The sequence below is a fragment of the Triticum aestivum genome, chromosome 2B (assembly GCF_018294505.1).
Source record: "Triticum aestivum cultivar Chinese Spring chromosome 2B, IWGSC CS RefSeq v2.1, whole genome shotgun sequence".
NCBI classification, from domain to species: Eukaryota; Viridiplantae; Streptophyta; class Magnoliopsida; order Poales; family Poaceae; genus Triticum; species Triticum aestivum.
This window is the reverse complement of record NC_057798.1, coordinates 15475931-15491547: the sequence shown is the minus strand read 5'-3', so window position 1 is coordinate 15491547 and position 15617 is coordinate 15475931. Positions and strand designations below refer to the sequence as shown.

Below are 15617 nucleotides of genomic sequence, written 5' to 3'. Positions count from 1 at the left end.
GTTCCTCACCATTATCGGTTTCTTAATTTCTAGATTCTTTTGCTGCTTGTTGAAAGTGGGCAGCTAGTTGGCACTCCTCGGTGGCTAGCTCCTGCAACATGGCAATCAGAACCATATGTATGTTGACTTGACAGTGTACTACTACTAACTGCTCTGTAGTTAGCAGTGTCATACTCTGCACTGCAGGTCATCACTTTCTTCATAGTTGAGAGGTATCACACTGCCACTTTCCGATCTCTTAGCTCAATACTATGCAATTAGTATGTGCATTTACCATGTTTAATTGTGTTTACTGATTTTATCTGTGTACTGTTCTTGTATTGCAGGATCAAGCTCTCAACAATGACTAGAGGGCCGTTGGACTTCTGGATTAACTGGGCCAGCCAGATCGGAGTTCTCGTCAGCCTCGGTTGCCAGATCATCCTCCATCTCTCCGCCAATGTTCGTCGGTGTAGTGGCTCATTTTTGCCAAGGGTTCCCCTCTGGTTGGCATACCAGCTGGCAGACACGACCGCGACATACGCCGCCGGCCAGCTCCTCTACAGCAGCAGCACGCCGCAAGACCACCAGCTCATTGCCTTCTGGGCGCCGTTCCTTCTGCTGCACCTCGGTGGCCCGGACAACATCACTGCATACGCCCTCGAGGATAACATGTTCTGGGGGCGCCACTTGTTGAGCCTTGTTGTGCAGGTTGCGGGAGCTGGATATGTCTTCTACAAGCACATCGCGGGCGGAGAGATCTTCCTCACGCTGGCTGCCACCTTGGTGCTGGTTGTCGGTGTTGCAAAGTATTTGGAGAGGACATGTGCACTCTGGTCTGCCAACTTCAGCAGCCTCCAGAGCTCTTTCAAGGTGCAGCCACGTGATAAGCATCACAAGCATTTTTACATTGAGCATCAAGACTGGTGCAATGACTTGGAGGACGAGCTTGCCCTGCAGCGTGCTCATTCCCTGTTTCATATCTGCAAGCGCGGGATAGTTGATTCAGTGGTCGAGGTGGACCCAGATGGCCCGACTGAGGTGGAGTCTGAGGAAAAGAAAATAATCGGGGCCCTTAGGGGGAACCCTGAGCAAATGTGGAGGGTGATGGAGATGGAGCTCTCCCTGATGTACGACATCCTGTATACCAAGGCAGGTGTGATGCACTCTATGGTTGGTTACTGCATCCGTGTCATTTCGCCGCTTGCCATCGCCACCTCGCTCGTGTTGTTCCAGTTGAGCGGCAAAGATAGTTACAGCCAACTCGATGTTGACATCACCTACACCTTGTTGGGCGGCGCCTTGGTCCTAGAGACAAAATCGCTCCTTGGTGCACTAGGGTCAAGCTGGGCGCTTGCCTTCTTGTGTTCCACGCGATGGGATTGGCTCCGGCATTCAGTATTGTGCACTGGAAGATGGCATCAGGTCCGGCGCGCAGTCATTTCATTTCGCCGGTCCAGGCCTGGCAAGATAATTATGAAAGGAAGTTCGAGGGAGTGGTCAGGCACCATGGGGCAGCACAACATGCTGCAGTTTGGTGCCGGACAGGTGGATCCGATGAGTCGCCGACTCGGCAATCTGTTCAAGATGCTGAGGCTCGGTGGGCAGTGGGACAGGAGGTACTACTCGTGTACTGTTGTTGTCCCAGATAATGTCATGAAGTGTGCACAGAAGGTGGGCATCTGGTTCTCACGGGATGATATAAACACAATGGGCTTGCTCAGGCATAATTGGGGTGAATCAGCACTGGCTAACAGATTTTACCCTGGGCTGTACAAGAAATTGGAAGAGTATCATGGAGTTGACTTCCATGAGAGCGTCATCTGCTGGCACATTGCCACCGACTTGATTCTCGCAAAGGAGGAAAAGGAAAAGGAACATTTTGCAGCTGACAAGCGTGTGCAGACAGTCAGGGCACTGTCCAACTACATGATGTTCCTCCTTGTCAACAGGCCCTACATGCTACCAGGCCTTCCTCAAAATTGGCTGCACAAGCAAACCTGCAACAATCTGGACACGATATGTAATGACTATGATCTCGTCGGTTCTCTGGGCGACAGCTTGTGGACTGTGCTCATGAAATTGCTCGGACTGCATCATCACAGGGTCTTGGAATCTTCTGCGCTTGAGAAGAAGCTCGCTGACGTAATACTGGAGTTACCGAAGGGACATACAGGCTCTGGCTCTGAAACTCCTCGAGTCTTGTATGCACGCCGTATTGCTGTTATAATACTTGAGAGCGAGGTAGTAGATGATAAGGTGCGTCTGCTGCTAGGTCTGTGGATCGACTTCCTAGCCTACGCAGCCAACCGGTGCATTAGGGAGTCACATGCCAAGAAGCTTAGCACCGGTGGTGAGCTCATGACCATCGTGTGGCTTATTTTGGAACACATCCGCTATTTAAAAGAAGACCCAAACAAGGAGGGAAGCCATGTATAATTTGGTGGATCGACAAAGAAGGCACAATAAAGGGTCAGGACCATGCGTAGTTTCACTCTACTGATGTGTTCTGTGCTTCAGAAATATTTTCACTTTCTGTAGTATGTATCTTGTAAGCATCTCTCTCTTCAGTTCAGCATCCAACTTTAGTTGTTACCTTGTTTGTGGCTTCTTATGGAGAATACGTTGGAGCACAAAACGCCCAACGGCATTTTAGTTAGGAGCAATGGTTCAGTGAACAAATTATGTTGTGTATCTGTACAGGGTTTTCCTTGCTATGGTGATCCGTAACCAAAATTAGGAAGAATCTTAAAAATGGATGCAGGTCCAAAGGTCTGAGCTGTGAGCACTAGTATGTGCATATCAGTTTTGTGATTCATTGTTCTCCTGAAGATATATTAGCTGAGCTGTTGCATGCTGGTGTTCACAGGGTGAAACTGAATATCACAGCACTTATCGATTATGCACTCACAGTGGCAGAAATCACCTTGTCATCGATTTTGGGTCATGGATTTGTAGGTGCAACGGGGAATATGCACTCAACGGAGAGGTGTGCATATCTGTCGACCGGGAGAGGTTCAGGTCCAGGCAATGAGCAGGAGAATGCAAGATGTTTTGCAGAGTAACTTGGCCATCCTTGCCCCAGGCTCTTCTCATTCTCGACCACCTCTTGCCCTGCGAACGAAGAGCATTCGAAGGCACCGTGAGAATTGAACAGCAGCCCGACAGGCAAATGTTGAGAGTAGAAAGCGCCCAGTAAGGTTCTTCCGGTGACGGTCGACAGATTGAATGTCCTCTACACCAATCATGCATTGAAAATAAAATAAAAGTAAATTCAGAGAGGCAGCTGGTATAGAGAGCAAGTGTTTCCAGCATCTTCGTACTCTGAACAGAACACACACAGGTTTGATCATAAATTGTTGGCTCCGCTTATCCGGACAACTCTTCAGTTGAGGATTGGTGGGATGTCGTACTTAGATCATATGGGACGAAAACAGCGAGGAAACGAGGGATTTGATCCCTGGTCTCTAGGAGGTTCGACGTTCATTTCGTGATTAGATTGGTGGGCGCGGCCTACTTTAGGCGAAATGAGCTCTTTTTTCACTGGTTTTCCCAGTTTTGTTTTCTATGTTCTTCGCTTTTTCATTGGGTTTCTTCCTTTCTTTCCTGGTTTTCACCGGTTTTGTTGGTTTTTCCTTGTTTCTTTTCTCAGGTTTCAATGTTTTTTTGCTTTTCTTTTTTCTTTATTTCTTTCTTGGTTTTCATCGGTTTTCTTTGTTTTTCAATTTCTTTTGCATTTCTTTCTTCATTTTATTTTTCTTTGATTTTGTTTGTTTTTTCAGGTTTCATTTTTGGGTTTTCTTTTGTTTTTCATGGTACATTTTTTGTGTATGTCAAATAAATTTTCTAATACAAGCTTAACATTTTTTAATACATGGTCGTTATTTTTGTAATACATATTTTACTTATTTTCAAATGCTTGATTAACATTTTTCAAATACAAGACTAACATTTTTTGTATACTTGGTCAACATTTTCCTAATACACACTTTTCAACTTTTCTCAAATGCTTGATTTAACAGCTTTCAAATAGAAAGACTTAAGAAAAATCTATACACAGTTAATATTTTTCAAACGTTTGATTAACATTATCCAAACACTTATTCAACTTTTTTAAATGTCTGATTAACATTTTTATATACATGATAGAAAAGTTGAACATTTTTCAATATTTTTTCAATACACATTTAACATTTCCCAAATGCTGGTTTTGCATTTTTCAAATACTTGTACAATACTTTGTTCAGATTCTTAATTAATATTTTTATATACATGATAAAAAAATTAAACAATTAATACACGTTCAATATTTTTTTTATACACATTTAATATTTCCAAAATGCTGGTTTAACTTTTTTCAAATACTTTGTTCAATATATATTTTTCACATTTATGATTAAAATTTTCGTATACATGATAAAACAATTAATCATCTTTATATACATGATCATAAAATATTTATCATTGTTTAATACATGATCTACATTTTTGTATACACGTTTAATATTTTCCGAATGCTTGATTGACTTTTCAAAATATTTGTTCTACATTTTCTGCATGCTTAATAATTTGTTTAATCAAATACTTGTTCAACATTTTCAAATAATTGTTCAACGTTTTTAGAATGCTCGATTAACATTTTTTCAGATACTTGTTCAACAATTTTCGGATACATGTTCAACATTTTTTGAATGCTTGATTAACATTTTTCAAATACTTGTTCAACATTTTTCATACACTTGTTCAATAATTTCTGAATGCTTGATTGATATTTTTCAAATTATTGACTAACACTTTTCAAATACTTGCAATATTTTTGAAATTTTCTTGTGGAATGATTTTTGTAATATATATACTCAGAATATTTTAAAGTAGAAATAAAAGTAAAAAAAGGTACAAAAAACAGAAAAACAGGTTGTGGCCTCCTGTGCGCGTGGGTCGGCCCACTTTGTTCGCCCCCTTGAGCAGTCGGAAATTAGACTCACTGAAGGCGAGATATTGTGGCGCCTGAAAACAAAGCAGGGCGTTTGCGGATGTCATGTGTAACTTTTGCGAAAACAAAGCAGGGTGTTCGCGGATGAAAGGAAAAGCGTATTTAAAGTAAAAGAAGTGGATTTTCATGCAAGAGCCTAGCAATATATGTACTCCTAGGCCAATGCAATAAATATAAAGAAAGAGAAAGAGAGAAGGTACAAAAAAAATACTAATGTAATAGAAAACCTTCAAATATCTATAGTCGGGCGGCTCGAACCCCCCCCCCCCCCCCCCCCTCATACGGCTGGGCAGATGACCCGGTCAAAGCAAGCTCAGACAGGCTGACTCAAACACTCATGCTGACTGGCACCGCTCATATCCAGCCCAAATATGGGGCGGATATGGGGAGACTCGGACGCGACTAGACGTGTACGCCACATCGTAACCGGCCCACGCCGTCCCACCCGACCCCACATATATTCGTCCCCATCCCCTTCCTGGACCAAACCCTAGCCACTCCACTCCGCAACCAAGCTCCCGTCCGGCGATATCTGCCCTTCCCAGGCATGGCGAGCAACAGATCAAACTCAGACCAGTCTGGATCTGTCCACTGGGTGGTGTCCCGTGTGGGATGGAGGAGGCAATGGCCGTCCGCATTACACTCCGCCGCTCCCAGGAGGACTGCGCCTGACACACAACAGGATATGTCCAGCGTGATTCCATTGTGTCGACACATTGGGTGCTCGGATCCTTTGGGATTGGATCATCACGGTCCTCTCGAGAGGCTTCCAAGCTCCCTTTCCCCCATCCGGCCCATCGGAGTATAAGTGCTACCAGGACCGGTGTGCCCACCGTCGGATGGAGAGGATAAGGGTGGCTAAGGCCTGCCTCGCAACCGACATGGCGACAGAGGCGGCAGATGCGACAGCGAGCGCCGAGGAGGAAGCCACTGTGCCCTCATCTTCAAGAAGCGACAGTGGAGGAACATGCGCGTCCTCGCCCGATAGCAGAATCGGGTTGTTTGTGCCATGGCCAGATTGCCCCCCAAGGAGGAGAAGGAGCAGAGCGACGGGTCGGACAGCTCCGACGAAGAGAAGATCTAGCTTGATCCCTACCGCGTTTTCGACCGCTAGTTCCGCGAGATGGACGGCAAGGGCAACCATGGATGATCTTCTCAATAGCTAGTACGTAGGTAAAACATGCCAAATTTTGGTAGTCCGGTAGCATGTCCTCATGAAGTAGCCGGACGATATATGTAGTGCACCGTTTATGTAGTTGCATGACTTTGTATGGATTTGAGGTATGCTAGTTGAGCTGTCCGGTTGTGAGAAGGAAAATTTGAGATGTGACCAGTCAGTGCCTGTGGATACGCTCGGGTAAGTCCGCGGGCGTTTGAGGAGCCGAATTTGTGAAGTCTGGCAGTATATGCTCTTATAGCCCACACTACTATACGGGTGACTATATGTGATGCTATAGATGACATTAGAGTTTCATATAGCTATCAACTGCTCTATTATTAATCATACTCTAAGCGTTACATATTCATGTATTTGAGCCTTTCTCTAGTCCGAGGATGGTCGTGTTACACATCCGCAATAGTACAAGGACCAAACGTGTAACTTAGAGCATCTCCAAAGCGGATCCCCAAGCCTCCCGCAACCATCCAGACCATGCTTCTCGGACGCAGTTTGTCACCCAACACGATCCTGTATCGAACCAGACATATTTTTTTGGGTAAATCCAAGAAAAACGTAAGCGAGCTTTACGAGAGTCCGGACATCGATCCGCTGGAGAATCAAAATCCACCGCGTACCATTCCCTCTTCGTTCCGATGGCAGAAGGCTGGCAATTAGCATTGGCGTTTGGCGGAAGCTACTAAAACTAGCACGGCCATTTGGCTCAAGCTACTAATTAGTACTCCCTCCGTTTGAAATTACTTGTCGTGAAAATGGATATATCTAAACGTATTTTAGTTTTAGATACATCCATTTCCAAGACAAGTAATTCTGAACGGAGGGAGTAATTAGCATGGGCATTTGGCGGAAGGTTTGCCCTAGCGCAACATGCATTTGACGGAAGCTACTAATTAGCATGGGCAATCTACTAATTAGCATAGGCATCCGGCGGAAGGTTTGCCCTAGCACAACACACATTTGGCCACTTAATCATGCAAGTGCTTGGCGGAAGCAGACTTTACTCCATGCATGCAAGTGCTTGGCGTTCGGCGGAAACTGCGGAAGCCTTTCTTCGGGCTAGCTAGTAATCCATGGATTAGTACCATAGTGAATCACATGTATTTCACGGAAGGTGTTTAGCGACGGATATTTACAACTACGGTTGAATGGCCGGTTTCCGCATCCATGTCTGTGGACTGATCTTCTTGTTGATGAACGGATGTGGGAGAAAATTTCCAAGTCGTCATTGCAGATGCGCTTTCTCTCCGGAGTGCATCTTATACGGTGTGTGTTTCTGCCTGTCTTGCCCGTGAGCACGCCGATCAAGTAAGCTCCAGAGCAGGCAGGGACCAGCCCATGCGGTCCCGGGCATGCATGGTGGTACATGCGTGTCGGCGCGTGCTATTTTCGCTTGCCCATGCGGCTTTTATCTTGTGTCTCGTGTCTTACTCACGGGGCTATACGAGCCATCTTAGATGCATAATACTTCCTCCGTAAACTAATATAACTAAACGCTTTTATATTAGTTTACGGAGGGAGTAGTAACAAACAAAAGACAATCTAATCGATATTACAGCTAGTTCAGCCTCAAATAATCTTGGACGGAGGTAGTATTTGCTAGTTTGCATCAAGATAGCAGATGCGTCAGTCGATCTCCCAAAAGAAGATGGTGAGACACAGCACCGAGACGGTGCCACAGACGACTCGGCAAGTTGCAACGTCCGGTTGTGAGGCCGAGCTGGAGGCGGCATTCTTGAACGTTGTGCCCGGCCATAGGGTCTCCCGAGGAGGCGAGTCCAAGGATTGATGGTCAGGGTGGTGGCCGGGTTGGATAAGAAAGCCAGGATGGGTGTGTTATGTGTTAGAGGATGAATGGGGCGGCGAGACCGCCGTGGGTGGCAGGCGGATATTGATGGACACAAATTGTTAATTCCTTTTTTGGTAGGGAATGGCTACACGTCAGTTGCCTCAATTTCAAATTTAGGACAGTCAATTTTTTTGACCGTTAGATGCAGATCGAACGGTAGGCAGCCCTTCTTCTTCCTTCAGCTACTTCTTTCCTAGGACGCCGCAGGCCGCCGGCTGAACCGCCTGCGACCATCACCCGCGGCTGGAGGCGCTACCGTGTAGCCTCGCGGCCCCACCCTCCCCGAAACCGTTCCCCACCACCGGTCTTGACGCCGCCCCTAGTCATCCCTCTAGCCTTGCCCACGTTCGGTTTTTTTCTCTCGCGAGCCTCTTCCTCCTCCTTCCTTCACTCCGGCGAACTCTCAAAATCGACTGACCTCAAATTTCAAAGTCAGTGGACTGACATTTACTAATGTATTTTTGGTAACTGATGTATAATCAGTTTAATTAGCTCCGATGTGCAGAGACTCAACAATGGAATTTTGTCCAGACATCGATGGGCTCGTCTCCTAGCCTCCCTACTACTCCCTTTGTAAAGAAATATAAGAGCATCTAGATCACTAAATAAATCATTGATATGCATATATGGAGTGGCACTATGATGCCCAAGAATGGCGGCACTATCATGACCACAAATGGAAATCAATCATGCATATATGCAAGTGGCTAGCTAGCCAACATAGATGCCTGAGACTGACAACATACCTATACGTATGTACTTATCCCCTTGTTCCAAACGTTTACTGTAGAACTGACATGCTACGTACCAACCTACTCGCATGCTTATAATTAATGAAATAATGGCCGTGGTTCCAAATTTATAGTACTCCACCAATTGACAAGCCACCAACCTAGCTACATGGCTACTCACCTCCTTCCAAATTTAGCTTGTCTCCGTTACCTAACGCTAACGGTGAGTGAGTGTACACAAGATGCAACCATTCACGTACGTACAAACAAGGTAGCATGCACACACGCGGGCTCTACATTTCGGTGACGGCACGGCCTGGCGCAATCTCACATGTGGCTCTGGTTCGTCGCCATGGACAGCTATAGTATTTATATATATGCTTCAAGTCTTGAACACAATTGCATTGCATGCGTGCTGGCGCAACACTCTCTAGCTGTCTATAAATAAATATAAGGCTGGTTGTAATGGTAGTATCATAGCTAGTGTTATGCATGCCAATTAGGCAATTTTGATGAGGTGTCATAGGATTAAATGAAAAAGAAGAGTTGAGTATCATATCATGATACCGTATCATATCATAATACCGTATCATAATAAATACTATGCTACTATGTGTCATGCATGACAATAAATAAAGTACTACATTATACTAATATATGATACTAAGCATTAAGGAGGTAATATCATACACTAGTATCATATGCATGATATTAGTATATGATACTCTCCATTACAACCAGCCTAAGAGCAATATAGATTACTAAATAAATCATCGAGATGCATATATGTAGCGGCACTATGATGAACACAAATGGCGGCGCTATGATGACCACAAATGGAAATCAATCTCGCATATATGCAAGTGGCTAGCTAGGCAGCATACATGCGTGAGACCGACAACATACCTATATATATAGACTCCACCAACCTACATGCTACGTACCAACCTACTCGCATGCTTATAATTAATGGAATAATGGGCGTCGTTCCAAATTTATAGTACCAATTGACAAGCCACCAACCTAGCTACTTGGCAACTCACCTCCTTCCAAAATTAGCTTGTCTCCGTTACCTAACGTTAACGGTGAGTGAGTCTACACAAGATCGATGCAACCATTCACGTACGTACTCACTCCGTTCCTAAATATTTGTTTTTCTAGAGATTTCAATAAGTGACTACGTACAGAGCAAAATGAATGAATCCACACTCTAAAATATGTCTATATACATCCGTATATGGTAGTTCATTTGAAGTTTCTAGAAAGACAAATATTGAGGAACGGAGGGAGTACAAACAAGGTAACATGCATGCATGCCGGCAATTTGTACACATAGCACACAGCTATGCTTTCTTTAGGCTGTTGTTGGACGCGCGATGGAGCTCATGTGTTATAGATAGCTTCGACTTGGAGTCTTGAACACAACGGCAAGCATGCATATATGCCTCCGCAACACTCTCTAGCTACTCTTTTCCTTCAGCGTAGCTGCTGCCTGCTGGTGATACAGCTCGGACGCTTAGCAGGATTCATGGGCGCTTTGCGGTTGATCTTCTTGCTGGTTCAATCAAGTCAATGTAAGCTCACTATTTTTCGTGTCATTGTCGATCAATTTGGCATCCGCTCGCATTAGCTAGCGCGTCTCTTAATTTATTTTGTTTATCATGCGTATAGCCCATATGTAAAGCCTTCTTTCCACAACCCGGTTTTGTTATCCCCACATTTGGCGGGCTGTATACTATCTACTCTCTCTATCCCATAATATAACACCTTACTTTATTTATCATGCATAGCCCATATGTAAAGTTGTTTTCCATAACTGGCTTCTGTTACCCCCCCCAGCCCCCCCCCCCCCCCCCCACACACACACATTTGGTATGGGTTACGTAGAATCTAGTAGGGAGTATCTAGCATACTACCTCCGTCCTGGTTTATTGGTCTTCATTATATTTTATTCAAAATTTTGACCGTACATTTAACTAACAAAATATTCATGCATGTCACAAAAAATTATATCACTGAAAACTAGGTCCAAATACAAATCCAACGATATAATTTTTGTTAGCATGTATTAACATTTTATTACTTGAATCTTTACTCAAAATTTGGCAAAAAATACAAAGGGGGCTTATAAACCAGGACAGAGGTAGTAATTAGGAGTATGTAGCGTACTCGCCATGTGAGCATATATCTAAAACCTCCCATAGAGTACTAGCGGCTTTATGACTTTTTTGGTTGCTGGTGTGTGGATCTTAGTCACCTATTTTGTTTTATCTGATTGAAAAAGATGTCAAAACTACTTGTAAGTTTTTTCCACATAGTTTGCCTTGGATATCTTATAAATAGTATACTCCCTCCATTTACTTATAAGAGGCCACTGTGGAATATACACTTTTCATATATAGAAGGTCACCCATAGTAACCGAGGCAAAAATTAATGATGTTTCCTCGTACTAAAAATTTGTTCAATATTTGTATGCATGCATTCATAATGACCCTCAACTACTTCTTCCAATCAATTTTCCTGAATGCATGCGGTGTATTAATGATCCCAGTAAACGATAAAAAAATTAGGTTACAAAACATGTACTCCCTTCATTCCCTTATACAAGGTCACAAACTCAAATTACAAGTACCAAGTTAAAATTTAATGATTGCTTTGTAAGCACGCTTTTCTTTTCGTTAACCAGGATTATTAATTTGCCGCATGCAATCAATGAAGGAATGAGAAGGAAGTAGCACATTGTTATTATGACTACATGCATGCAAATATTAAACAAGTTGGTAGTACGAGGAAACATCATTAATTTTTGCCATGATAGATCACTACAAAACAATCATAGAAGGGCATCCATGACAAATTCAAAACACATCATGTATATCGCGTCATTGATTAATTAACCCGGTGTCAAAAATTTCAGACTATCAAGTATTGGGAAAATCTATGATATTTCTTGGTTGTCACACCAGACCTAGACATGTTCAGCCCGGTACACACCCGTGCATTTACGGCAGTCTAGGAGAGTGTCATAGATTCAAAAATCATGGTAGACAATGTGGATATGACATGGCAGCCCGTGTAGTAATCGAACCAATTAAGGTTGTCGCCTACTCGTGTTATTCGGTATGTCTTCAGCCCACTAATGTCAATCCGGACCATTAACACATTTCATTCGGTCCATGAACATATTTTGAAGCTAATATGATTAAACAAACAATAAAAATTACACTCTACATGAAACTTTGACACAAGACACATGCCTTGGAGCAAAAGAAAACAAGGACCAAAGAAAACTTAAATTCCAAAAAAGTCCCTATAGATTTGTATGCTCCTCTAATGCAATAGTGACCACACCCTCCACAATTGTGCATCGCTCACCAGAAGTTCTCGACGGACTATTCCTCCATGATGGAGGCCACAAATTTGGTCGCCTTGATGGTAGCATTGTTTGCCATCTTCGTATCTTTCCGTATCACCTCGACCACCAACAACGTCTCCCATTTATGCGAGAGTTCTGTCAGGGATGTCACCTCCAGGATAGATGCATCATGATCTTGCGAATTCGTGACCAGTGCACATGCAGTAATGGTACTCCCCATTTGGCAACTATTAAGTTTGAACCCCAGTGAACTTTATTCATCATTTTCACTTATTTAGACTACAACTTCTTTCAACTTCGGTATGCGCAAACACACATTGATGTGCCAGCAATGTAATATTTATATTTTCTATTTCTTGAAATACTAAGTTACGACACCCTGTGTAGTACTTTACAGATAAATGTGTATTTAACATTCTTTGAACTTTTTGATACATGGAACATAATACATCATATTGTTAGTTTCAAAGTTATGACTTTTTATGAATTCATTTCCTATCATTTAGGTATTAAATTAATATATTGCTATGAGTTGCCTTATTTAACCTCCGAGTTTTACATTGGACATAACCCGTCGAATTTGTGTTGTTGAAGATGGTGGTCTCAACCTGCTACCACATTGGTCAAGGATTATAGTTGTATTGGTAGATTGGCATATAGTATTTTTGGTTGATCGAATACAGCTTGTATATTACTCTCATGGTCTCAACTCTCTAGTCATTTATCAATACAATGATAATGTCGTATGCATATGTTTGAGACTGTATTTTGTGCACCCAATCTGATGCAATTCTTCACCATTATCTGCATTCCTAAATTTGTGTTTGAAAGTGGACAGCTAGTTGACACTCCTTGTTGGTTTGCATGGAAGAAAAATCAGAATTACATGTATATTCACTTGAGAGTGTACGAATTGCTCTGTGTGGTTACTCTAAGGTATTAGGGTCATGCCCTGCAGTGCCGGTGATCACGTTTTCAGAGTTGGGTGCTGTCATTCCGTGCTGCTTTGCCATGTTATGCAATTAGACTTTGACCTTACCATGTTTTTTTGTCATTACTGATTTTACGTATATATGTACAGTTGTTGCATTTCTGCATCAGGCCTTTAATAATGGCTGAAGGGCCGTTAGACTTCTGGATTAACTGGGCGAGCCAGATCGGGGTTCTCTTGAGCCTGGCCTTCCAGGTCATCCTCCACCTCTTCGCCAACGTACGACGGCGTAGTAGATCACCTATGCTGAGGCTTCCCCTCTGGTTGGCGTACCAGCTGTCTGACATGACTGCGACATATGCTGCCGGCCAACTCCTCTACAGCAGCAACACACCACAAGACCACCAACTCATTGCCTTCTGGGCGCCATTCCTCCTGCTGCACCTCGGTGGCCCGGACAACATCACTGCATATGCCCTTGAGGATAGCAAACTCTGGACGCGCCACTTACTCAGCCTTGTGGTGCAGGTAGTTGGAGCCGGATATGTTCTCTACAAGTACATCGCCGGCAGTGAGATCATGCTCACACTGGCTGCCATCTTGATATTTGTTGTTGGTGTTGCAAAGTATTTGGAGCGGATATGTGCGCTATTGTTTGCCAACTTCAGCAGCCTCCAGAGCTCTCTCAAGGTTGCCTCCCACAAAAAAAAGAACGAAAAGAGCTCTCTTAAGGTACCACGGCAGTACCAGCATTTTTATATTGAGCATCAAGACTGGTACAGTGACTTGGCGGACGAGCACCTCCTGCAGCGTGCTCACTCCCTGTTTCATATCTGTAAGCGTGGGATAGTGGATTCTGTGATCGAGGTGGATTTAGCTAACCCGAGTGAGGTGGTTTCTCTGGATAACAAAACAATCCAGGGCCTTTTGGAAGACCCTGAAGACATGTGGAGGGTGATGGAGATGGAGCTCTCTCTCATGTATGATATCCTGTACACCAAGGCAAGTGTGATCCACTCTTGGGTTGGCTACTGCATCCGTCTTATCTCGCCGGTCGCAGTTGCCACCTCGCTCGTGTTGTTCCATTTGAGCAGCAAATATGGTTACAGCCAAGTCGATGTTGCCATCAGTTACACCTTGTTGGGTGGCGCCTTGGTCCTGGAGACCAAATCGCTCCTTGGCGCACTAGGGTCAAGCTGGGCTCTTGCCTTCTTGTGTGTCACAGAATGGGATTGGTCCGACATTCAGCTCTGTGTACTGGAAGGTGGCATCGGCTTCGGCGTGCACTTGTTTCTCTTTGACGGTCCTGGATAGGCAGGATGATCATGACAGGAAGCTCGAGGAGGTGGTCAGGCAGCATGGGGCAGCACAACATGTTGAGGTTTCGTGCCAGACAGGTGGATCTGGTCAGTCGATACCTCGGCGATCTGTCCAAGATGTTGAGACTCGGTGGGTGGTGGGACAGAAGGCACGTATGGACCATCGATGTCTCTGAGAAGGTCAAGAAATGTGCAGAGGACTGGATGGTCTCAACCGGTGATATGAACACAATGGGCTTGCGGAGGACTAAATGGGGTGGACTGGCACGGAAGCGCTACCCTGAGCTGTTGAAGGAGTGGGAGGATTATAAGTTAGTTGACTTCCATGAGAGCGTCATCTGCTGGCATATCGCCACCAACTTAATCCTTGCTAAAATAGATCAATGGGGCAGCGACGATGTGGAGGTGGTCAGTGTGCTGTCCAACTACATGATGTTCCTCCTTGTGGACTCACCCGACATGCTACCCGGCCTTCCCCAAAACTGGCTGTACGAGCAAACCTGCAAACAATTGGACACGATATGTGAACAATTTACCGGTTCTCCTAGCAAGGAGATCGCCAATGCAATACTGAAGCAGGGGGGGCCTACTAACTCTGAAAATCCTCGGCTCAGTTATGCATGTGTCATTGCGGAAGATATGCTTTATAAGGAGGGTGTGGTTACTGCTCTGAAAATGTTGTGGTTGGACTTCCTGGCCTACGCAGCCAACCGGTGCAACAGGGAGGCGCATGCGAGGAAACTCGGCAGCGGCGGTGAGTTGCTGACTATCATGTGGCTTTATCTGGAACACCTCCACCAAGTAAAAGAAGGCAGAAGGGGCTGAATCTTGAATAGTTCAGTGTACTTTAATGAATATCCAGAAATATCTTCACTTTGTACTTTGTAAGCGTATCTTTCTTCATATCAGCACTTCTTGCTCAGTTTCCTTTGATGAATACATTGGAGCATAGAACGTCAGTTGACATGCTCACTAGCCCAGCAACGATTTAGTGAACAGATTGTGTTTTTATACGGTTTTTAGTTGCAACGATGATATGCGAACAAGTTCAAAAATAGATACAGGTCCAGGGGTCTTAGTCAGCAGAAAGTCATGTCCAGTTGGTGTTGTGTGAAGTAGCTGGTTCTGACGGAGTTCCTCTACTGACAGCGATGGGGGTATAGGAGCTTCAGGTGCGGGCAATGCATAGGAGTTTAGCGATGGCATCGGCTACAGCACACATTTTTTAGAGCTGCTTGCTGCAGATGGAATGCTGACCCTAGGT

The 15617-nt window shown here is 44.3% G+C and overlaps 1 protein-coding gene across 1 annotated transcript; it reads left to right on the top strand.

Moving 5' to 3' along the window:
- The first annotated feature begins 10131 nt into the window (after nucleotides 1-10131).
- On the top strand, nucleotides 10132-15370 carry LOC123039976 (uncharacterized). The gene is made up of 2 exons (XM_044462945.1): nucleotides 10132-10300; nucleotides 13185-15370. Exon 2 carries the CDS (start codon nucleotides 13215-13217, stop codon nucleotides 14346-14348), a length of 1134 nt encoding a protein of 377 aa, XP_044318880.1. The 5' UTR covers nucleotides 10132-10300; nucleotides 13185-13214; the 3' UTR covers nucleotides 14349-15370.
- Nucleotides 15371-15617: the final 247 nt, after the last annotated feature.

Coding starts and splice junctions, on each gene's coding strand:
- LOC123039976 (XM_044462945.1), top strand. CDS start 13,215: ATGGCTGAAGGGCCGTTAGACTTCTGGATTAACTGGGCGAGCCAGATC.